Here is a 23970-nt window from a genome sequence, read left to right on the forward strand (position 1 = left end):
GGCAGGGCCGGGCCGGGCCGGGCAGGGAGCGGCCGGGCCGGGCCGGGGACGGCGGGGCCATGAACGGCGCGGCGAACCCGCTGCTGGACAAGGAGGAGCACCCGCTGCAGCTGGGCGAGAGCTTCGAGCGCCGGCCCAAGGCCTCCTTCCACACCATCCGCTGTGAGCGCCCCCTCCCCCTCCCCGCCCGCCGCCTCCCCGACATGGCGCGGGGTGCCCGGCCCTGCCCCCGCCGTCGCCGCCGCCGCCCCCTCGGTCCTGCCTCCCCTCGGGAGCGGGGGGGGGGGAGGCTTCCGCCCCATCCCCCCCGCCTGCGGGGCGAGTGCCGTCCCCGCCGCCCCTCGCCTCGTCCCCTTCAGCGCCCGTCTCCCCCGCCCCCACCGCCCCCCTCGGCGCCCGCCTCCCCCCAGCCCTCTCCTAAGGGCCCATCTCCCTCCTTTCCCCCACACCGTCCTCAGCGCCTGTTCCTGCCCCCAACATCTCTCTCCTCCCTCTTCCTGGTGTCCCCTCAGAGTCCAGTGCCCATCTCTGCCCATCTCCCCCCAGCGCCCCCCTCAGTGCCTGTATCCTCCCTTCCCCGATCCCGCCCTCAGCACCCATCTCCCTCCAGCACCCCCATCAGGGCCCATCTTCCCTCAGTGACCTCCCCTCAGCACCCATCCCCCCCCCATCTCCCCACTCAGCACCCATCTTCCCTCAGTGACCTACCCCCCAGCACTCACCTCCCCTCATCACCTCCCTCAACGCCCGTCTTCCCTCACCACCTCCCTCAGTGCCTATATCCTCCCTTCCCCGGGGTTCCCCTCCCCCGCAGCACCCATCTCCTCCCCCCCCCCCCCCAGTGTTTTCTCCCTCTGGCTCTGTGGCTGCAGCCCGAGCAGCCAGGGGGTGGGAGGAGGAGGGCAAGGGAAAGCCAGACAGGGCTGCACTGCAAGTATTTAAAAACAGTCGTGCTGCGAGGGTGGCTCTCTGTCTCTGCGTGGCCCGTGGCCTCGGCTGAATGCACTAAGAGTGAGGAAGTGTGAGGGAGGAAGGTTGTAGAGGAGGAACAGGCTTTGGAGTTGTTCATGAAGTGCACGTGAATAGTTTAAAGCAATAAAGCAACCCCCTTCTCAAAGGGGAGGCTTTCCACTTTCTTATGGCCCTGGTGTTACAGGTCACCACAGGCCCCGGTCTGGCTTGTCCTGTGTGGACAGGAGTGGCTGGAAAGGAGTACAGCTTGTCTGCAGCTGGAGTGTCCCCAATTTGAATTTAACTGGTTATTTTCATGATGAGGGAATATGTAACCCAGTAACCTTTTCCCTGGCTATGTTGACTCTATAGGTCTATAATAAGTCACTTTCCAGGAAAGCAAGCAGAAATGGTTCAGGCACATACAGTATTGCCTAATAAGTGGTAATGCTGAAGAGTATAAGAGAAACTCTGAGGCAAGGTCTAAAGCAGTAATTTTGTTTTGGAAAAACTGGATTACTGTGTTTTTGTAAGACACCAAACATCTTTTCCAACTGCTGTTTTCTAGCATTGGGTACATTTTATATCATATTAGAAGCTTATTTTGAAGAGGAGATCACTGTATCTCGGTATTTGAATTCTGTGGACAAGAAATTGCTTTTTTGTCCCCTAAATAAGACCAGGATTTAAAATTAGTAGTTAATCAGCAACAGGAGATGAGAATAATACTGAAATTATATTTTAGTATCTTTGTATTAGCGTGGGGAATTTATACTATTAACAGCAGGATTTTTTTGTTATATGATGTATAATCTTAGGCCTGGTTTCATGGCCTGGTTTCATACACTATGAGTAAGTAATTTCAGTGAGATAGTCACCTGAGTGAGACTTGAAAGAACAATTTTCTAGATTGAGCTGTTATTCAAGCAGATGATCAGTGTTTACAGAGAAGCTATTTCCCTAAATAGTAAACTCTCTCTAGTAGATTAACACTTAAGTTTTGTGTGGTTCACCTCTCTATTATACTTACATAATCCCACGATGCTAAAGAATACCATACCATATGTTTGGTATATTTAACTGTTTATTCATAATACCCTCAGTTTTATCCAGCACTGGTCCAGTAATAAATCTTCACTTATAAATCAAAGTTTTAAAATAGCCCAACCATCAAATGAATGAGGTTGCTGTCTGATAGTATATGAATTAAACCCAAGCCATGTCCAGATAAAAATACTTTGGATTTCTTGAATTGAAAGGTCTTCAATAATCAATTTCTCAAGGGATTGCAAAGCCAAGGCACATCAAACTACAACAGAAAGAATGCAGTTTTATTTTCAAAGAGTTTTCTGTGTGCTGTTTTTTCAGTCACTTTCAAGTGAGATCTCTTTTGCTTTCCTGGCTATAACTTTTTCTTCTAACTGTTGATCTTAAATGATTAGTCTGGGATCTGAGCATCATATTGTTCCCCTAATCCTCTTCATACAAACTATGGTAAGAAGATTTTGCAGGATAAATTTGTCTCTTCCTCCTTAAAATACCTCATTATTTTCTGTAATGTTTATGAAATTCGGAACGGAAAAGACTAGATTATCCATGGAAAACACATCTAAAGAAACTTGACTTTTGGAAAAAGGACTACAGTTACATTTAGGTGGACATATGTGCACTCCATCTACAGGAAAATTAGCCACACATATACAGCTAGTAAGCTTTCAAAAAGAAAACAATTTATTGTTTGAGTATTTGCTTGAAATAATTCTGTATTTTCCTGATATCTAAGAAAGAAGCATATTAGTGATATATTCCTTTTCATTTAGTGACTGCTGTTGAACTTTTGATCCCTTTTGGCAAAGACACTAGCCTTTCTACAGCTTGCTTATGTTTTATTTAGCAAGCTTGCATGTAAAGTAGATGGGAAACAATAGCTAGAAATAGATTGTTCAGATGAAAACCAAGGATGTGATTTGGTCTGGCAGTTAAGGCATGAGGATTAAGTCAAGTGTGCCTGATTTTGCTTGTTGTGCTGTCAAAGTAAAATTCAGTTAGACGTTAATGTCCTCCTAATGAGAATTTATTACAAAGCTGTTTTTTTCCTGCAAATGTGCTTTTCATAGTGGAATTACATTTTAAATTTGTTCTGAGATATTAATGCCCTAACTAATGCAATAATTAAAAGTCTTGGTTGTGAACGTAATTGCACCTCTTCATATTCTGAGATGGTAGGATTGAATGGATGCTTGCTTTAAAAACAATCCTATATCCATATCTGTCTGATATTATTTCACTTTGTCTAAATCCTCTGTCAGAATGTTATGTGTTCTGGTCATTTGTTCTGTTTTTTATGGCTCATCAGCACAGCAGAGTAATTGAGGGGAAAATACCTTGAAGTTAAAATGTTCTTAATTCAACTAAATACACTAAACAAAAGTGTGTTGCTTGGGGGACAGAGCATTCTATACAAGCCAGCAAAACCACTTTAAACTAGGGGCGGCTTAAAGCTATCACAGTGTCTTCCCTTAGTCGTGCTCTCTATTCACGGTGGCTTTAGCCTAGCACGAAGCCTGGTGAGGTAAGACCCACACCTCTCTCAGACCCCGCCTGTGAAGAAAGAAGTTACTCTGCCCTTGAGGTGGAGGTATGGAGGCAAAAAGGCTGTTACATAGTCAGAAATATCAGTGAGGCTAACTGGGGTGGTCTCACTAAGTTAGTCTTTGTCAGGGACAAAGGTGTCCTCTGGTTTGGAATTGGCAAGACCCATACAGAGCACTTGGGCTTGTCCTTAATACCCTTCGGAGGTGCATGGAAAGGTGTTACACTTGTCTGCAGAATCAAGTGTCACTGTACTGCCTTTGTTGGGAGAAGTCTGCTTTTGACCTTTCAAACACAAAGGTCTAGAAACTTACTTCCATTTTAAAAAGTAAATTTAGAATCTGATGTCATCATGTGACTGGGGCTCTGAGCATAGACACATTGCACTGGTATATTATTCTACCCCTGCTGTAAACACTAGCATGTGTTTTAATGTCCCCTATAATCACAGTAAATATGCAGTGACTTTTTACAGGGGAGGATGAATTATGAAGGCTCTAAGAAACAGTTTCACATATGAATATAATCCAAATTATTTTCTTCTTTAGATGACTTTAAACCAGCATCAATTGATACATCTTGTGAAGGAGAGCTACACGTTGGTAAAGGAGACGAAGTAACAATCACCTTGCCACATATTCCAGTAAGTATGTTGTATGTTATATTGTATGTTTACTCTCTAACAAATTTACAGGTAGTTGCTGTGTAGGTACAATCTACTGTAGATGCTACTTTCATCTTTGTTAAAACAAGTGAATTCAATATTTGAGCTGCCAGAATTGTAATGTGTTACCTTAGGAAAGGCCGACTGAGACTTTGTAAAGGATTGTAGTTGTGAGGTTCCAGTCTGTTCTTTGCATTTGATTCCTTCCTTTCTACTATTCTGTGACAAACAAGAAGACTTTACTATTAACTGAAAGCTTGTACCTAGTTTTCATTAATTTTTAGTGCTGTGGCTTAAGGAAGAAAGGCAGAGTAGTTTTGAGTTGAGTCAAGATTTGATATTCAAAAGCCACAGATAGGCCTTTATGTCTGTGCTTTCCATTACTAAAGCATGTACAAATAGCATAGATTGTTCCCTGCCTTTAGGTTTATCAGTGGAATGTGATGTGGCGTGTGTAGTAGCGATGAAGTGTCTGTCCACTTCCTCCTCAAATTATGCTGTAAAGGTCTACTGTGTGAGGATGATGGTCAAACAGCAATAAAATAAATGATCAAACTGTTCATAGGTGCAGCTGTTTTGTAATTGAAAGATCAGTGATTTCCTTACAAAAACAAAAGAAAGTGCTTGCGTTCTGAAACTGGATTTGTTTATTAGCTGAAGCTAACGCTCTGTGTCAAGCCAATAAACCAGAATTCAGACACAGATAGCTTTGGTGTTTGTGGAGGGGGCAACAGTCAGTTTAGAAGCCGTGTGTCAGATCCTTTTGGTATTGTTTATTCTATTATGTTGACATTTTTAATTGCTAGATAATGTGATAATTCTCACCAAATGAGGGTTTACCTGCTTGCCTCACCCTTTTTTATATGGCATTGGTCATCTTTAGTGCTGCAGGATGTTGCATAGTTGCTGTTTGTCTATAAAAATATTGAATATAGTAGTGTTAAATATAACAGAAAATAATATGATTAATAGCAGTGACATTCATCTTTGACTGGCAATTGTGTTGTTTCTTTATCTTTTGTTTTGAACAAAAATGCTTGTAATGTCCCTTTCCAAATCTCTGTACTGATGGGTTTATTTTGATTGTCTTCCCATGAGCATGAACAGCTTTCAGCTTGCAATCCTGTGCAATGTGCTCTAGGTGACCCTGCTTGAGCAGGGGGGTTGGACTAGATGATCTCCAGAGGTCCCTTCCAACCTCAGCGATTCTGTGATTCTGTGATTCTAGTATGCTCTGGAGGGTTATGCAGCTAACCGCACAAAACGCAGCTGCTGTGTGCATGTTTTTCCAAGACAGTGTTGCCTAAGTTCAGTAGAGTTAGCTGGAAGTTTTGGGATCATTTCATCCTTACAAGGTTTACTGAATTTCTTGGATCCTGCTTTGCTTCTCAGTTGCCCAAAAACTGGGTAGGATTCAGATTCCAACTTGTTTTTTGAAATTGCCTGATCCCTGAGGATATCTGTTTGATGATTTGTTCAGTGGAGTTTTCTGGTGTCCGTTGCTGCTTGGATAACTTGAACTACTATTCCTACTTGTGAATTTAGTAACTCTGATATTTGATAATCAGTCTTGGTTGGGGAAGTGAAGAATTTTTTCTTGATTAAAAAAAACCCCTCACTTTTGAAAACAAATCTGGTTAAATGTCACCTGTTTCACTTACCTTCTTTTTCTATCCTCTTATCAGCAGGATCTGTAAGCCAGTGTTATTTAGGCACTAACCTTAAAACATTTAAATGTTTAATTTCAAGTAAAAGGGTGGGACTGTTAATTTGCTTAAAAAGGGCTTCCATTTCTGCTTATTTTTTAGCCAAAATTACAGACTTTTCTGAGTTAGGAGGTTTCTGGGTAGCAGAATAATAGGCTACAAACTTTTATCAGTTTGCATTGTATTTGTGCTTTATGCTTCCTGACTTATCTGTCAGCAGTGAACTGGCTTTGACTTTCAGCTTACTTTTTATCCTCTTAAATGATGTTTTTCCTCTCCCAGATGTAGGAATGTTAAAAATATAAAATGTCTTTGAAGATTTGACTGTTGTGAGTCTATGATCTTCTCTGAACCGTACTCTTACTGTATCTTTGTGAGGAGTTCTGATTTATTTTACTCTTACTGTTCCAGACTCATTTTAGATTCAAACATATTCAAACATATTAACAATATTGAGTTTAGGGGTTTCATTCTGAGTGTTTAAAATTTAATTGTTCTTTTTGCTATTTAGAATAAAATGTGGAAGAGCATATTTTTTTCCTCTTGTCCTTGGTTTCAATTGCTGTCCAGCATGTGCCAAGGTGCATGAATAAATATATATTTTTTTTTATTTCTGTAGCTCATATACATATGAAATCTAGGTAGGTTTCACAGCTGAGAATACACTTGTGTATGTGTCCCTTGAGTAAACATGTCCTTTCTTTGATATGGCCAGGTCCACGCTGCTGTGTTCAGATAGACCGTAACTGATTCTGCCTCCTCTACCGCAAAACCATTGTATGGGCCAGCTTGTACATGGATGCAGTGCAGATGAGCCCAGTCTCAGCAGTGTTTGCCGGTGTGCAACACCACATGAATTTGCCTTTATTGCTTCTCAGTCTAAGCCATTAGGTTTCTGTGGCTCTGTGCAGCATTGTGTGGACTTGGGGGCTTTCCGGAAGGAGTCAAAATACCCCCATTTGCTTTTGAGAATACGTTTAATTGTAATTGTTCAGCATCCACATGCTAATCTGACTTTGAAGAAGGTAGTTGTTCTTACACAGTGTGTGACAGTTGCATATAATCTAGTATAAAAGTATTCCTTTTTTTTTAATTTGATATATTAAATACAAAGCAGTTTAGATATTGTGTCAATTGACCACACACTTCTTTAGATGACAGTTCTGCTACATGAATAATCAGAATTTTATTTCTTGTCCAAGTTCAAGATTTCCAGAGCAGAAATTTCAAGAAAATTCCTGACATTTGTCACAGCTAGCTATTCAAATTACCATCAAGTTACCATTTTGGGAAGGAGGACTGTAAATAATGGCAAGTAAAGAGAGGATGTTTTGTCACTGCAGAGACATTTAAAATGATGAAAGGCATAATAATGCTGTGAGGAAACATCTGATCTGCTGCATATAAATGTATTTTTCCCTTTTCATGAATGAACATTTTCTGTAGGAACTGAACGTTAACTTCTTAGTCTCTAGGTCAGAACAATATATATTCATTTGACTTAGCATTTATAAACTATTTGGGTAGGGCGTATAACCAAACAAATGTGTGCTTTTTCTTTGACACCAGGGTTCAACTCCACCAATGACTGTGTTTAAAGGAAATAAAAGACCATACCAGAAAGACTGTGTGCTTATTATCAATCATGACACTGGGGAGTATATACTGGAAAAACTCAGTAGCAGCATTCAAGTGAAGAAAACAAGGTAAAGCTGGGGACAGGACTAAGTTAATAGCATGAATTCTTGCTGAAGTTTTCTATTCAGACTGTGTCGTTTGAACCTGAGCTCAATTTCCTTTTATTTTCTAGTAATGTTTAATTACTAAACCTTATGGGCCAATTATCTTGCCTAAAAATGCAAATAGCTGTTGAAAGTGTGAATCCAAGAGTAAAGAATTAGTAAATTCTCCACTGCTGAAAGGACATAATTATAGTTTGCAATGAAACATTTCTGATGATTTGGAGCTTTGTAAGCTGGCTAAAAGATGGGATGTTTTTCAGGAATCTCTAGTTAGTTGAAGAAGATGGAAATGTTAGCCTGTCAAAAGGATTGTTGGACTTCCCAGGTTTGTTCCCTGCAACTTCCTCTGGGAGTCATGAAGCTTTAATAACATACTGTTAAGGAGCAAGAAACACTCATCCCTGCATTGGATTGATATATCAAGTGGTGCAAAAGTCCAAAGACTCCAGATAGGGGATAGGGGGGAGAAAACTGAAGAAATAATGGTTGTAAGGCTTTGCCTAGACAAGTTGCTGAGGCCAGAAGTCCTCTCTGATCCAATACTCATATTTCACTGCACAAATTCCACCCTACAAAGTGTGCAGTTGAAACATTTTTAGTACTCTTGCTGATCTGCAAGTACCTGAATTCTCTGAATCACATTCTTTCAACACCACTGGACTCATCAGTTATTGAGATCCAATGACAAAGCAGTTATTCAGATGTCTCATGCAGAAGATGCTCTTAAATACTTTTACAAATGTGATACATTTTTTTAAAAAGAGAAGTATTTTGTTGCAGTGTAGAACTTTTAGCTACTAAAGCTATATAGATGTGTGGGTTACAGCTCATCAGCATTTGGCTGGAAGTTTACCAAAGAACATATTGAGTTCAAAGTAAATGGGCTGTAACTCCTCTGAGTTAGTGATGTGAAAACTCATCCATGTAGCATTCAAAGGCAAGGCATCTTGTCCAGTGGATATGAGTGCATTAGAGACGAGATTTGAAGCCCCAGCAATTTGTGTTCTGCTGGATTTTGGCCAGGTGAAGCTAAAGTCAGAGGGGAGCAAAGAAGTGCAGAAGGGCTTGGGTCCTGTGAAGTGTTTGGGTCCAGTGAAGTGTTAAATATTTCCAGTTTTCTCAAGCAGAGGTGGGCAAGAAAAAAATGGGGACCTCTGTTGTGAGGAACTGTGATTTGGGAAGTCATTCAGTTTTTTAGATCAGAAGTGGGGTTTTTTTCTTGGCTACTTTGGTCTTTAAAGACCTGTTGACACCCTGTGGAGGCAGAATTTTTAGTATTAATGCCCTAATAACATTCAGACGGGGGGTAAATGTGCTTTTTCTACTTAAAATCTTTAGTTCTGAGAGCATAATTAATACTGGAAACAATTTTCTGTTTTTATCTTTCACATGATCTAGTGGGTGTATTCCCAAATAGGCTACTTCTGTTGTAAACAACTATGTACACTGTATTAATGTGTTATCTAATAGCTGCATTTCGGTGATGAATGAAGAGGTGGTTCTGTGTTTAATATTTGAGGTTGCATCTACAGTGCAATGCAGCACAGAGATACTGGAGTTAGCTCTAAACGCATTAGATCAGGTGCTGGAAGTGGTTTAGATGAAGTCCCAGGAACTTCCACATGGACTAGTTTAACTTGTTTCTCAGTGGGATCAGCTCAAGGGCACAAAATGTCACGTTGCTGAGTTGGGATCTTACTAGGACCAAAGTTTAGACCTAAGACTTGTAAGCTGTTTCTGTACTACACTACATAGAGACATACCACAAAGGCTTTTGTGATATGTGATAAACATGCCACATACTTTATCCTGGTTATGATGTACCTTAGAGGAACCTGAGTAGAATGTTTGTTTGTTTGTTTGTTTTTCTCTGCCAGGGTATTCGCTGTTCTAGGATTTAGCAATTTATTGATTCAGAAAACTGATGAAACACATGGTTTGAATTGAGCACCTAGGCATAGTATTCTTCCCACTAAGGAAACATTTTTAAACTGTATTTTAAGGGACAAGAGCAAATGAGTGAAAAACCATGAATAGATGCTTGTTTGCTGATTTAGCAGTAACCGCATGGTTGCTTTAGTCAGGTTGACCTGTAAGAGTTTCAGTCTGAGAAGGTTTGGTTACAAGTGAGAAAATTCCTTCTTTTACTATGATTGTTCTAAGCAGGATTTTGTTACGAGTGGATTTTCTTATACTGTAGTCAGACTTCAAATTTCTGTGGTTGCTAACTCTCTTTTTTTTTTTTAATACAAATATAAATTGTTAAATTAAAGCCTTCGTTGCTCTCCCAGTAGAGAATATGATATCACTGAAACACATCTAGTTTTTAAAATACATTTTGTAAAGATGTAATAGTGCAGTTGTATATACACATTTGCTGTTGAGAACAGCAGTGTTGCATATAGAAAAAGAACAGTGTTTGGTATGTGCATGTTTAAAGGTTATAATTCACTGTGCAGCTTTACAAAACAGAGTTTTTCAAAATGAAGTTACAGATAATGCATTAATACAAATATACTGAAAAAAACTGAACACAGCTGCATGGTGCCACTGAGTGTCTTTGCTTTGTTGTTTTAGAGCGGAGGGCAGCAGTAAGATCCAGGCCCGAATAGAACAACAGTCTGCCCGAGCCTCTCAGCCTCCATCACAGTTCAGAGCACCAACCAAGCCAGCAGTTGGACCTAAAACTTCTCCTTTGAAGGATAACCCTTCGCCTGAGCCTCAACTGGATGACATTAAGAGAGGTAAAGAAGGGTTTGTAGTTTTCAGGATATGGTTGTTTTTGTCTGTCTTCTTTTTAATAAAAACTATGACTGTGCAATTTATAAAAACATGTTAGAAATGTTCAGGGACTAAAAGCTGGTACTTGACAGTTAGTTTGTCTTCTTTATTTCTTATTTTAAGGCATCTTAGTGAATTATTTATTCTCTTCTGCCAGCATAGGTATTTATACTGCAGTCTTTTCTGGCATGAGAGAACCTCCTCTTTGCTGATAACTTTCTCTCTTCCAAACTATTTCTCTGTGTTTAAAAAAAAGACCAAATAAGTGTGAATTCACAAAAAATTATGGCAGCTGAGTGCTAGACAAGTTGAATGGGTATCTTAGGCAACGACTACAACAACAACAAAAGCAGATGGTCCAAAATCCAGTTATGCAATCAAGTGGAAAAAAGTTATTCCTGCATAGAGTAAGGTTGGAGGCATTTGCTCAGGGGGTGGAAAGGCTGCATAGCTGTGTCCCATCATAAGACCTAGAGTCTGTGCCATGCCAGGCACAGAGAGCTGGCAACCCTCATGACCACACCTTGAAGCACTGGAAGGGATGATTGCCTCAACCCAGTCTCCAGGTCAAGCAGCATTTTGTCTGTGTTTCTCTGTGGACATGTAAGAGTTCGGTGTCTGGGATTCAGATTCTTTGCCCAAAACCTTCCTTTCACGCTGGTGTGATGCCTGGTTTTGCTGTTGATAATGCAATCAGAATGCAGAAGATTTTAAATTTAAGTTTTTATTTGGTTCTCTTTAGTTTCTTGTCTGGCATCAGACACAATTATTTTACTTCTAAGATTGTTCTTTTTCTCTAGTTATTTTTTTCTGGGTCTCTTCCCTTATCCATATAGCTATTTTTGCCTGTAGACTTAGCCTATGCTAATTGCCCTGACCATGTTAATTACTCAAAGATTTTTTTTTTCAGTTCATGCTGATCACTAGGTGACACTTTTACTGCTAAGCCATATGAGTGTTTGTGTAGGAGCTGACTGGTCTCACAGCTTCACAGCAGTAGTATTTTCAATACCTGGATGATGGTCAGAAGACAGAATTGAAGTCTGAGAGATTGCTAGCTATAGTTCCCTTAGCTGCTTTGCCATTTTTATTTCCTTTGCAATAGGCAAGGGGGAGTATATCAGGCAATAGATCAATTAAATAACTGAATCAATTATAGTTTTTTTTTTTTTTTTTTCTCTAGTGTGTAATAAGTTACATAACCATGGGGGCATGCTTTTGTGGACGTACAATAATTTGTAAAGGTTGTGTTTTTATAGTAAAATAATTATACTTGTCTGGTGTGCCATCTGTTCCAGAAAGACTGTTTTCTACTGGTCTAAGAATGTAGGTCACATTGTTTAGAACTGTCCTGGTAACTTTTTTGCCACCTGAATGTCTTTTATTGGAAAGTACCTCCAAGTAAATAAGAAGTAGAGTTTTGTTTCCAAAACCAAGCAAAAAAGCACCTGACTTGTACTAAAAGTAGGACCCCAATATGGTGCTTCGTAGAGAGACTCTTTCAAGGCCCAGAAAGAGAGAGAACAAGTACCTGAGCAGTTTCTCTTTGCTTACAGTATAAGCTCTTTATAACTTTTCTAAGATGCTCATCATAACTTTTCTAGGAGTTCCTCAATCCTTCAGTAATATAAGTTTCTGAATATCACTTCCAGCATTGAATATCTAGAGTGTCAGCATTATTAAACCTTTTATGTCATGAGAATCTACCTGGGAAAGGCAGAACTGAAATGACACCGTGATACAATGACAGTATTTAATACAACTTAACTGTACAAGCCATGAGATGGTCTCTTTTGAACTCAAAAGTCTTTAGCCATGGAGATGCATGTTAAGGAAAGATAACAGGACTGAAGACTGTTCTCTCCATGCTAGCAGTGACTTTCCTTTCGGTTGAACTACCTCCTTTGTACAAAATAAGCATAAGGTGAACTTCTGTGTTGTTTCTTTAATGGACACAGCACAGAACTTACAGTCTCCAAAGGAGGTTATTGGAAGTGGCTCTGTGACACTGTGACCTCTCCTGCTCCCGGTATGCCCTACTCAAGGGTATGGTAACACACAGCCCTTGTGATGGTGTGGTTTAACGATGGTTTTAAGCCAAGTTTAGTGCAGGCTTCTGCCTCCCCCACTGCCTTCAGCTGGCATTCCCATATCCTCCCTTACAGGCGAGCTGGGAAATGAACCTTCAGGTAGGTCAGTTCTCACATCCATCCCATTGCACAGCTGCCCAAATTGCTGTGCCTAAGGTCCAAGGCAGAGCGCATGGGAGTTGAAGCAGTCCTCTCCTCCATGCTGGCCTTTGGGAGGCTGTCTCTAGGGTTCCGCACCAAAGCAATCTCTTTCCCCGCAAGCTTTTATATTGTCCTCCTGCCTGAAAGGAACAAAAGAGAGGCTAAGAGCTTGTTCTTTTGAATGCTTGGCCACATCTGATCACGTTTTATTGAGCAGTGAACATTTGCACATGTATACCACAGTACCATTTATGTGCATGAAATTATTGTCATTTATCAGGCATATCTGACCACAACAGAAATGTTTTTAATAACAGTGACATAATTAAAGCATGCACTACTTGAAAAAATTCAGGAATATGTCTATTTTGGAAACTGAATTCGGTGCTTAAAAATCTAAGCAGGTCTTGTTTACCTAAAATGCAGCTGTAGTCTGTAAGGATTATGCCATAGAACTGTGTGTGTCTCTCAAGGACATCTCAATCAAATTTGCTGCACTTCACTGTAAAATATTGCCTCTTTTAGCTGCCATCTCTGCATACTCAAAGGGCCAATATCAAGCTGATTTCTCTCCACCTTGCACACCGTTATTAACAGTGAGCATTCTGTTATGGATGTAGGGCCTTATTCTCCCTAAAGCTGAATTTTATTTCTGAAAGTCCTTGGTATTTTTGCAGGCCAAGGTTAGGGCTTTAGTTGAAATTTCTACATAGCTTATTATTGTTAAGAGAAGAAGCATTGTTAAGAGAAGAAGCATGAACCCTTTGCTGTGATTACTGAAAAATTAGGACATTTGATACAGAATATGTACAGAAAACAGCCCTGCTGAAAAAGGTTGTTCTATGCTCACACAATGATTTTTGACCTTGAAAAATTTTTTTATTCTAGAAAACTGCTGCATTGACTGCCAGTATAAAGCAGTAAGCTGTTTTACTTTCCTGAAAGAGAGCCTAAAGTTGTAACATGAAACGTGCAAAAGTTAAGGCTCCCCTAACAATGTCAACCTTTTCAGATGATGTAGACTCAATTAAGGCAAGTGTTCAGAAATATACTGTATGAAAAGCTTTCTTAAAAGTAACTGCTGCACATCCTGACTCTTGTCATCTTTTAAACCTTAAAGTGCATCAATGTGAGGCGTTTGATCTCATGGAGCAAAAAGTGATTCAAGAAAGATTTGACTTTCATTGTTCGGCTTGGCGTATATGTACGTGCACACACACACATCTATTTTAACTGAAGTCACTGCAAGGCAACATTTAGCCAAGGCTTCAGTAACTATGACCGCACTAAGTGTAATAGGCAAATAGGAAAATGCAAAATCTAACAATTATAAAGCAGATGTGTTTTTTCTCTAAGGCTTTGGTATCATCGTAGTCTTAGCCACCATCTTTCACAGGGTGACACTGGAGGGATTTGAACAGACTTCCTTAATGGTCCTGCTGGAGTTTTGCCTGATAGACTTTTAACGACACAGCAGCCACCGTAACATTAATGAAAACAATTATTTTTTCTCATCTGCACAGACGAGCCATTTAGAATACCTGGCTCAAGGAATTAAGAGACAAAAGAGACCTGAAAGGAAGCTGCCAGCCCACATGACTGATTAGAAAATGGACTCAGAATGAGTTCCCATCCCTAACTACTCTCACTGACAACACCTGTTGAGTGTTGGGCCTTACTGCTTCTTCCAAGGCATCTTCCCTTTCCCTCCTCATAACCAAAACTCTTCTACAGGCTCTTACAGTTTTCTGCTTCCTCAGTAGAAAACCCTCACTTTTCAGTCTGACACTCATTTCTAATTCTATTTCAAATTTAGTAGACAGGTTAATCTTCCTTTCCCATCTGTCAGACTACATTGCTTCCTTTCTTTGGTTATCCCCTCGCCTACTATATCAAATTCAGACTTCTTGTTCAGATTTTTTTCTTTAATTCTCTGGAATGCATTTCTTGTTGCATCTTTTCACTTTCACCACCAAAACCTCTTAGATTGCTCCACCACCCTTTTCTCTTTCTTTCCTTCATGCCATTTTATATGCTGTTTTCTGGGCTGGTATGTTCTTCTCACCCCTGTGTGCCAACACACTCTCTTTTCAGCCTTAGACCTTCTAGCCCTGTAAGCATCTGTGAATAATCTCAGGTGCTAGTTGTTCTATAGGTTTGTTTATTGAATCTTTTCACCATATGAACTGGGGCCTGTAGATTATTGTACTTGCTACAATCTAGGATGTTTTAACAACACATTATCATTAGCAACTGTAATGGTCACTAGAAGCAGACAGGGAAAATATCTGGGCATTTTAAAGGGAAAGAATGGTTATTCCTGTTTACCTTTCCTTTAGTTTTCCCCTGTCATTTCTTAGCCTTGAACGCAGAGAACATTTACAATTTGGAATCCTAGATAGGGGCAATCTGAGAACAGTGACTTGCAAGTGCCCATTTATCTGTATTTCAGACTCCAGGCATGAAACAGAATTTTAAAGCCAGTGAGACTGTATTGGGAGGGGGATGAGGGAGAAAGACCTTACAGTACAACATAGTATCTTTTGTTGGGCTAATCATATTTTCTTCTCCCCTCTTCCAGTGGTCATTTTTGTTATTTCCTAAAGATGAAAAGGTAGGTTTACTCTTTACTATAGCATACAAATAAAGTACAGGTAATGCAGGTGGCTGTTGGAGATCAAGCTTCAGAAACTAAGTTGCAGGAGCCTCCCTATGCTTACATAGCCAGCTAGAGTTAGCCATGTGGTTGTTCCCCTTTAATGTGTCTTCCTTGCCTCTAATTGAATATAACTGTAACATTGAAACTGAGCTATGAACTTTGAAATTGAAAAGTAGCAGTTTTAAAACTGGCAAAATGAAACTGTTTCTCAAACCAATACATGCTTGGCTAGAGGAACTCTCTTCAGCAAATAGTGCAGAGGCTGAAAGCTTAGCTGGTTACTTCAAGGTGTTAAGCAGCCAAAGGAAAATAGGTCTTATTGAAAAAGAGAAGAGTTCCAGTTGCTCAGCCTTACTCCTGGAGGAGGTCAAGATAACGAGCATTAAAATTGTGCCATTTTTTTCATAAAGGAAAGATTCCTTCTACATGATCTGGCTGTGCTATACACCAGAAAGATGCCCCCAGCTGAGGAGTTGGGGTTCACCTCACTTTGTATATCTCCCATGTCTGATTTGGGGTGAATTACTGCTGGCCTCAGTTTCCCATTTGTCATGTAGAGATGATAACACCTGCATGCTCTCTCTCTTCTTTCTTTCTTGTCCCTGTAGCCTTTGAGTTCTCCAGAGCAAGCACTCAGTTCTCACCCGGTCAGTACAGAACTGCTAGTACAGATTCACGTGTTTTACCTAACAGAAATGTGAATGTTGCTGTCTGTTGGAAACCTGCCTAGGTGGACTGAGTAATTACAGACTTGACTTTGTGGGTGGATACAAAGAAGTTGTCCTATAATACTGTCTAGGACACTATAGTTATGACAAATTTAAAAACATACAGCAATGATATGGCTTGGGGTGACTTACCTTACTAGCTGTTCAGCCTTAGCCAACACTGACTGTTACTGATGGTGCTGTCATGGTATTTCACTGTGGCTCTGTATTGGAAACCCTAAAATAGGGTGTGGCTGACTTGAATAACTTCCCAGTTTCGGAGTAGTCTCTGTTTTTCCTAGCTATCTGTAAGCACTGTAGCAGATTAAGGTATTGCTACCACTCTCTGACACATGAATATTCTCATCTGCCCCACGGCAAAGTTATCTGATGTCATTTGTCAGCTTCTGAAGTTTAATTAAAACGAGTCGTGTGACTGTGCACTGGAGCTGCTTCATACTTTATCTTAAGTCAGGGCAATTTCTGTTGTGTTCACGTTCCTATGCCCTATCTCTCTCCCTCTGTGTTTTCCGAAAGCCTATATGTCACTGACTTTCAATAGAATTTAGGTTCCTGTTTATTTAGATGCTTCTAAATGGGCTGACTGTTGGCATGTAAAACTCTATCAAGAAATGTACTTACTTTGTATGTAGAGCATATAACTATGGAAAATAATGAATCAGGAAATGCTTTCAAGAGTGTAAAGTATATATATAATAATAATAAAAGAAATGAAGGCTTTGTGATACTGAACTGTGCTCTTGCTTCTTTAAATTCAGCTGTAACAGCTAGGTAAAAAGTTGTCAGGGTTTTTTGGTTTTTCTGTGTCTGTCTGTGTCTGTCTGTGTCTGTCTGGTATTTAGATGTTCTCAATTATACTTGACGAAACTATTGCATTTTCACATTCTTTTCCCAAATTCCATAGGGCCCTATTCATGGTTTCAAACGGATGAATGTCCTTTTATTTCAGAGCTAAGAGCAGAGGTTGAAATTATTGAGCAGATGAGTAGCAGCAGTGGAAGCAGCTCATCAGATTCGGAGAGCTCATCTGGGAGTGAAGATGAAAGCTCCAGCAGTGAGGGGGAAGAGCCAGCACATGTTTCCCCTTCGCAGCCACCACACCAGCAGTATAACAACAGGCATGCCATTGCTAACGGCACCAGCAGGCCCCAAGGAAGCAATCAGCTCATGAATACTCTCCGTAAGTAAAGGCTTGTGTCTTATTACTGTGCGAACCTGCCTGAGACCACCTGTATTCTTAGCACATTAAGCTAACTCTGTGAAGTACAGTTTGCCAAAAAGTTATCGAAGGGAGTTTCACAGACTGAAATACGCAGATGAGATTTTTTTAACAGAAGGCTGAGGCCTGTCTGAAGGTGTGGAGATTACTTAAGTTTGGTCCAGAGCCTGTGGACATCAGTGCAACAGCCCCATTGACCTTGCTGAGCCTTGATTTGAGCCTCCAGGTGGGCAATAAAGCATTAGTGCAGGGGTATGGTGTATGGGAGGGAGGAACTGTTTTCATGTGAAAACATGGATTAGGAATAAATAGTGGGGTTGTCACATGTGTCAGTTGATTAAAAGTCAGTAGAGAAGTGTGAATGACATAAGACTGTGCCGTAATCATAAATGCACGGTCTTTGCCCTCTGTTTATTAGCTGTAATGTTTTGTCAGAGTATTTTTACTGTGTTTGTTTCAGCTGCATTTTCACAAATTTCATGTTTTGAAGTGAAATTTAAAGTGCCAGATATTTGATTAAAATGCTATAGCTATGATGTTTGGAAGCATTGAGTCAGTAAAACTAACTCCGTTGTTTAAAAAGTGCTAATAACATTCTTAAAGGATAGTTTTGTCCCATCAGTCTGCCTCAGGGGAGGTGGTGTACATCTGTGTCGCTCTTGTTTTATGCTAGGTCAGGTGTATTCTAACTCAGTGAAGTTAAAATTTTGCATTAACACGAAACTAAAACTTAGTTATTATAAAGCATTCCTAATTCTTCCTTAGGCATGTTTGAGTACATCTCTCAGCACCCACACATAGGGAATTGGTGGAGCTTAAATGCAAATAAATGTAGGGCTTCCAGCTTAAAGAAGGCAAGTTCTGATATTATACTGACAATACTGAAAAGGCCTGCTGAAAAACTGGAGAGGCCAGTCAGGGTTCCTGTCACTAATGAATGCCTGAGGTGACCCTTGGGTGAGATCCAGAATTCAACAAAGTCAGGACTCTTGCCATTGTGGGGTGTGGGTTTGGGTTTTTTTTTTTTGTTTTGGGGGGTTTTTTTGAGGTAGGCTCTGATTAAGGCAGTAGCTTCCAAACTGTTTCTGGTTTTGAGATGCCTCTTCCCTGCTTCTCTTGGGCTGTGACTACAGGTACTGCCTAGATCACTGAATTTTAAGAAGCCTCTGACCCCAGGAGGGTTTGTGAACCTGTATTTGGGAACTGGTAAGGTCACTCCTTTTTTTAGGCAGTGATTTTTGCCCTTGAGCATGCAAGTCTCTGGTGCCCATCTGCATGGGGAGAAGCACCCCTAACCCAAGCTGTTTTTTTTCAGCTTTTTTTCCGCAGATCAGTTGCCATTGCATAGTTGCTCTGGGGGGCACCTGTGTTTGGGGTGGGTCATGAGAGAATGCTCTTAAGACCTAAGTTCAGTTACCAGAACAGAAACATTATTTTTGCAGTCTTCTACCCCTTTACCTCCCCCAAATCCATAGAGCTCTGCAAGACAGAGATTGGAGACTGTAGGTTTAATCCAGATCTAGGCCTTCTTGTGTCTGATCTCTTTGCGCTTTGGGGGGGCGGGGGTTAGCCTTCCTTCCTCTTCACACTCTGTGTCAGCTTAGTTCAGCCGATAGCCTTGATTTGCAATTACTGTAACATTCCTTCTGGTTTATTGACGCACAGAGGCCTTGCCTTGGCTACCCAACCCTCCCTGAAACAAAAAAGTTTATTTTAATAGGGTCAGTGAAGCCAGGAAATTCCCCAGTGCCTTGCCCCAGAGCCATGTGCAGGAGTTTGGCTGGGTGGAGTTCCTTCCATGGCTGCTAGTGAGGGGAATGCTGCTCTCCCACTAGGAGACAGCATTTGGGAGCTATGAGGCCAAGGAGTCTTGGTTTGACCTGGATCAGGCCATATAATAGCCTTGTGCAGCTTGTAATGTTCTTGGTCATGGAGAGCAGTTTCATTAAATGACTGAAATGATGTTTGCATTTGATTCTTGTGTTATTCTTATTTAAATGTTCTAGTTTAAATGTGACTATTCTTTGGTTTGATTGCAATGAAATGTGAATTAACTTCTACCCCATTGTTGTGTTTTGTTGTTTTTCTTTTCCATAGGGAATGACTTGCAGTTGAGTGAGTCTGGGAGCGACAGTGATGACTAGAGGCTGAGCTTTTGCTGGTTCTGTTGCATATACATGAAGAACTAATTTACTTTGCAGTGATCCTATCACTTATGAAGCGGAGCTGGTACAGGGATAGTTCCATGAGTGGAATTTTAATAGAAGAAATGCATCACCCTCCCAAATATCAAATGCTGAAGGCAGTTTTACTTTGTGTATTAAGTGTATATTTTGTGTATATTCTTATTCTTTAAAGTTTTAAATAGATATGTACAGTGAGTAAGCCAATATATGTTCCTGTCTGTTCCTTATCTGTGAGCTTAATGTGTAGCCTCTTGCAGTCATCTAAAAATTTCTTCTTTGTAGAAGATATTCAGAACCGGTGTAACTTGGCAGGGGGATTTTTGTATATAGAGTGAGCATGAGCCAACAGTGAGTTTAAAAAAAACATGCAGGAGCTAGAGTGTGCATTGAAGTGGGATTGTCATAAATTAAGCTTCAACTGTAAGTTGATTTCTTCAGTTTGGGGCTTTTCTAATGTCTTTATTGCTATTTATGGTTGATTTGATGGACATTTAAACAGCTGGAAAAGAGAAGTCATAAAACTTTGTTCATCACAAACCTTGCTGCACCAGTGCCTTATAGTAGGTTTTTTAAACAGTTTGAATTCCTCCCACCTTTCAGACAGGGAACAATACTGAAAACTCTTCAGATTGCTTTTGCATACAAGAACTATATTTCACATACAGGCCAGGTGCACTCTGAGAGCTGTTGCTCTAGCAGGATAAAAGATATACATCAGTCATCTAAACCCATCCAAATAAGAACTAGAGCAGCATTTTCTCGTGCAACTGCAGTGTCTCATTTAATTCAGACATTCACACCCAGATCTTCAGAAATATTTAGGAGCCTGATTCCTAGTGAAACTGCAGTGTCTCAAATACAAGATGTGGGACTTTCTGAAGTTTAAGACCATAGCACTGTTTGCAGTTTCCTAGAGAATGCAGAAAGAAGATAGAACTCAACTAAAGATGATTAAACAGCAGAAGTCTCTCTCCCACTGCAGTTGTTGAGGTAGACTTCAGTCCATATTGTTTGTTGGATGGAAGAAAACAAGAAATATTTGCATAGGGTGAAATTCACCTCCATTTAAGGGTGTTTAAAGGGCTAGAACTCAAGTGGCAAAGGGCAAGTGACTCAGTAGTTCTAGTGTAATCCAGGAGAATGCAAAGCTGAATTGGATGCCTAAATGTTTGCTTTACACAGCTTTTGTCAGTCTGTTTGTGTTTTAACTCCTGTTTGTTTGCTGAGCTCTTTTTTCTGTTTTTCTTCTTTTTTTTTTTTTTTTTTCTTTTAAGGTGTTGAAGAGCAAGGGGACATTTGAAGGGAGATTTTTATTAAATGGTTTATTTTTTTGCATTAGATATGTATTTAGGCATATTTTTGCATCATTGTACATATGTTTAAGAATACTTGTTTTTTTTAAAGTGTTTTATGATGTGGGTACATATTTTAACATACAGTTATGAAATACACTTGAAGTAAAGTCACGAGTGATCTGATTTTTTTTTTTTTTTTTTTTCCTCCTTTCCTTCTCTGAGAGTACCAGTGCTCCGTTCTACCAAGCTGTACCAGTTTGGAATTTTACACTTTGGGGCAAGAGATCTTCTACTACGTGTAGTTTGCAGCCTAATTAATGGTGATACTGCTCCTGACTTTTCCCCAGCTTAAGATATGAATAAACAGGGAGGTGTTCTCTGTTACCATTTCCCTGTTGCTGGAGCATATCCTTGAGGTTTGTTGACGTTATTACTTATGTTTAAATGAAAAAGCAGCAGTACAGCATTTTCGTTCTTTATCATTCCTGGCTGTGCACACCCTCTAAAATCCAGGACATGTCATAGGAAGTTTACTAATTTTATATACATAAAATACAGAGAACTTAAGAGGGTAAGGCAACACCGGGCTACATTGATGTGAATTGCCAATTTAATCATGGTTTAAATCAGCCAGCGGGAAAGCTTCATTCAGATAATGAATTTCTACCTTGTTTTGTATTTGTACTTTGGGTGCTGTTTCCCCCCTAAAAAGTTGGCTCCCCTCCCTGTTTGTTAGTAACCAAAGCAACATATTTTCATGCAAGTACATACCACTTTTAAACGTCCTTTGGCAAGCCTTTGTGCCCCCTGGAGATGCGTCACACCAGGGCTGGCCAACCTGCAGCTGGTGAGCCGTTGAGCCGCACATCGCATGCTGGGACCGCATCCTCTGGCTAACCACAAGGCTGTGGTGGCAGACGGCTGGTGAGTAATGCCGTGTCCCACTTGTGGGTGGAAGCAGGCCTGTCCCTGCGCATGAGTGACCGGCCCAGCACCTCCCTGCCATGGTGCCACAAGCATCTCCTGGCGTCTCCTGTGTCTCCTGCCCGTGGAGCTCTCTGGGATCTCCACCCTTCCCCCAGCTCTTGCAGGTACCTGGCATGAGTTTTGCGCCGCTCAACCACATGAAGATTTCAGTCAGTGACTCGAAGGATCAGAAAGGCTGGCTTCCACTGATTTACATCAGTAAGTACGTGTGAAAGCCATTACCTAGTCTGACGTTTTCGCTGAGGTTCTTAAGTGTTATGTTTCATACATTGAGAAGTAGTAAATGTTGCCTGTCTCTTTTTATTAGATGGTTGTTCGTTTGGTGCTCGTGCTTTGCAGCAAGTTCTATTCAGATGGAAATTGGAATTCAAAGAGCTTGCAGAAAAGCGGTTATTTAGAATTCTTTTAATTAGTTGACTGGCAATATCTTAAACATGCTGGAAAAATAAGTTGACTAAAATATGTTTTGATTAAACCTGTTAATGAAACAAAGTATCACTGATTTATTTCTGGTAGATTCTGATCTTGGAAGATTTTAGAACTAGCAGATCTTATCATCTCATGGTAATTTTTACACAAAAAGTAGAAAAATTTTTTTATCTTCCAATTAGTTTAAATATGAGTAAACAGTACATATTGAATGCAATTTTTTGAATAAACTGCAGCTAAGAAATTTTTTTTGCATTCATGGGAGAGCCTTCTGCTGGCTGTTGCAAGGTTAGCAGTTCAAGACATTATAGGCTCTGATGGTTTCTGTTCAGTGACTTCATCCATTTCAGAGGTCTAACTTTGCTGAAAACTTCACCAGTGATCATGGCCTGGTTATGCCTTTTTCCCATAATTGGAACAGTTCTACTATCAATAGTCAATAATGATTTTAACTGATTCAATTAGGTTGTCATAATTTCAATTATAGTTACTAATTATTTCTTCGAATAAAAAGTTTTTGTTTCAAAAGGGGTAAATGCAGTCATCTGCTTGTCCATCCTGGACACCTTAAAAAAAAGATTGCAGTGATGCCTGAGCTCATGTTTGAAATTTTAGTCACTTGCAGAAAAGCTTCCACCCACCACTGCCCTGATTTCCCCCCTGAAGGCCACCAGGCCTGACAAAACAGGCACGGCTTGAGTCACCAGAGCTAAACCGCGCTCAGGGTCAGCACAGGACAAAACGTGGCCCAGTCCCTTGATGAGAGTCACAAGGTATTAGGGGGTGCAGCAATACCCTTTCCTGTCCCACCAGAGCACCCCCCTGCCATAAGTCTTGGCTTAACCAGTTTCTTTGAGAGGAAAGAGTAATAGGAAAATGTTGCTTGTTTTCTTGGGCATTTGTGAAATAGATACCTGCTAGGAATAGCACAAAGCTTTATTGTGGGTAATACACCTATTTTGGAAATGCTATGCCTAAGTTGATTTGCACAGTTTGCTTTATTATAGACTAGACATATGGCAGTTTATAGTTACATATAAAAATAATTTGCTGTGCAAAGCATTATAGCTTTTTTCCCCTCCTTTGAAGTCCATTTATTTGAATAAAAAAAATGAAGTTCAACAATCCATGTGTGTCATCTTTTTTTAATTGGGAAACTAAGAGAAATGTAGCCTGGAATTACTTGTAATGGAGAACACTTATTTTCAGTAACTGCCTGTGCTTCGGCGAGTTATGTGTTTCCTGCTCGCAGCTGAGTCACAGAGATTGTATGGATAATGCGGCTGCCAAGCAATGGTCATCTTGATGTGATGAAGGCTTATGCTAATAGCTCCAAGGGTCTCAGCTTCAGTTCGTAGTGATCAATGAGGACATGTTAAATATACCTGGTTGTTTACAGTTTTTTATATATATATATTATATATATATATATATATATACACGCACAAACACAAATATATGTAATAGGAGAAAAGCATTGCTGATGTTTGCCTTAAAAATTGAGATGTTGGAGAATCATTGGGATGGACGTGTAAATTTAAAGGAGCCGAGTGTTCGTGTATACTGTACACTCAAATCCTCTTCTCAGAAGTTGATTGAACCCTAGTTCTGGCTTATGCGAGAAGGGTGAGTATTTGAAAGGAAAAGTCTGTTTAGCTATTTCTTCCTATTCCTCCTACTTATACTCCCTGTTTTATTTTGCAATACCATTACTTCTAGCACATGTATGCTTTCTTGGGCCAAAGCCCCATAGGAATTTACAGGAGAGGGGGTGGATGTTGGAGAGCTACAAAGACATTA

At 40.3% G+C, this 23970-nt stretch overlaps 1 protein-coding gene across 4 annotated transcripts; it reads left to right on the forward strand.

Moving 5' to 3' along the window:
* Positions 1–8: 8 nt before the first annotated feature.
* EAF1 (ELL associated factor 1) lies at positions 9–23297 on the forward strand. 4 transcript variants are annotated; one of them, XR_010883460.1, is made up of 7 exons: positions 9–162; positions 4092–4186; positions 7483–7619; positions 10233–10399; positions 17004–17234; positions 18407–18479; positions 19371–23297. XR_010883460.1 is itself a non-coding variant. In XM_067291424.1 (6 exons), the coding sequence occupies exons 1-6, from the start codon at positions 60–62 to the stop codon at positions 19415–19417; spliced, it is 780 nt and encodes a 259-aa protein (XP_067147525.1). In that variant the 5' UTR covers positions 9–59; the 3' UTR covers positions 19418–23297. The 4 variants fall into 4 exon arrangements, 1 of the variants encoding a protein (XP_067147525.1); XR_010883459.1 differs by lacking the exon at positions 18407–18479 and having other exon boundaries at positions 19371–21939; positions 22049–23297; XR_010883458.1 differs by lacking the exon at positions 18407–18479 and having other exon boundaries at positions 19371–21170; positions 21519–23297.
* Positions 23298–23970: the final 673 nt, after the last annotated feature.

The sequence above is a fragment of the Apteryx mantelli genome, chromosome 2, assembly GCF_036417845.1.
Source record: "Apteryx mantelli isolate bAptMan1 chromosome 2, bAptMan1.hap1, whole genome shotgun sequence".
NCBI classification, from domain to species: domain Eukaryota; kingdom Metazoa; phylum Chordata; class Aves; order Apterygiformes; family Apterygidae; genus Apteryx; species Apteryx mantelli.

Excerpts from the sequence above, each read along its gene's own strand:
- EAF1 (XM_067291424.1), top strand. The coding sequence starts at position 60 with ATGAACGGCGCGGCGAACCCGCTGCTGGACAAGGAGGAGCACCCGCTG. Across the intron at positions 7,620-10,232 it reads ATTCAAGTGAAGAAAACAAG|AGCGGAGGGCAGCAGTAAGA; the intron begins GTAAAGCTGGGG and ends TTGTTGTTTTAG. Across the intron at positions 10,400-17,003 it reads ACTGGATGACATTAAGAGAG|AGCTAAGAGCAGAGGTTGAA; the intron begins GTAAAGAAGGGT and ends CTTTTATTTCAG.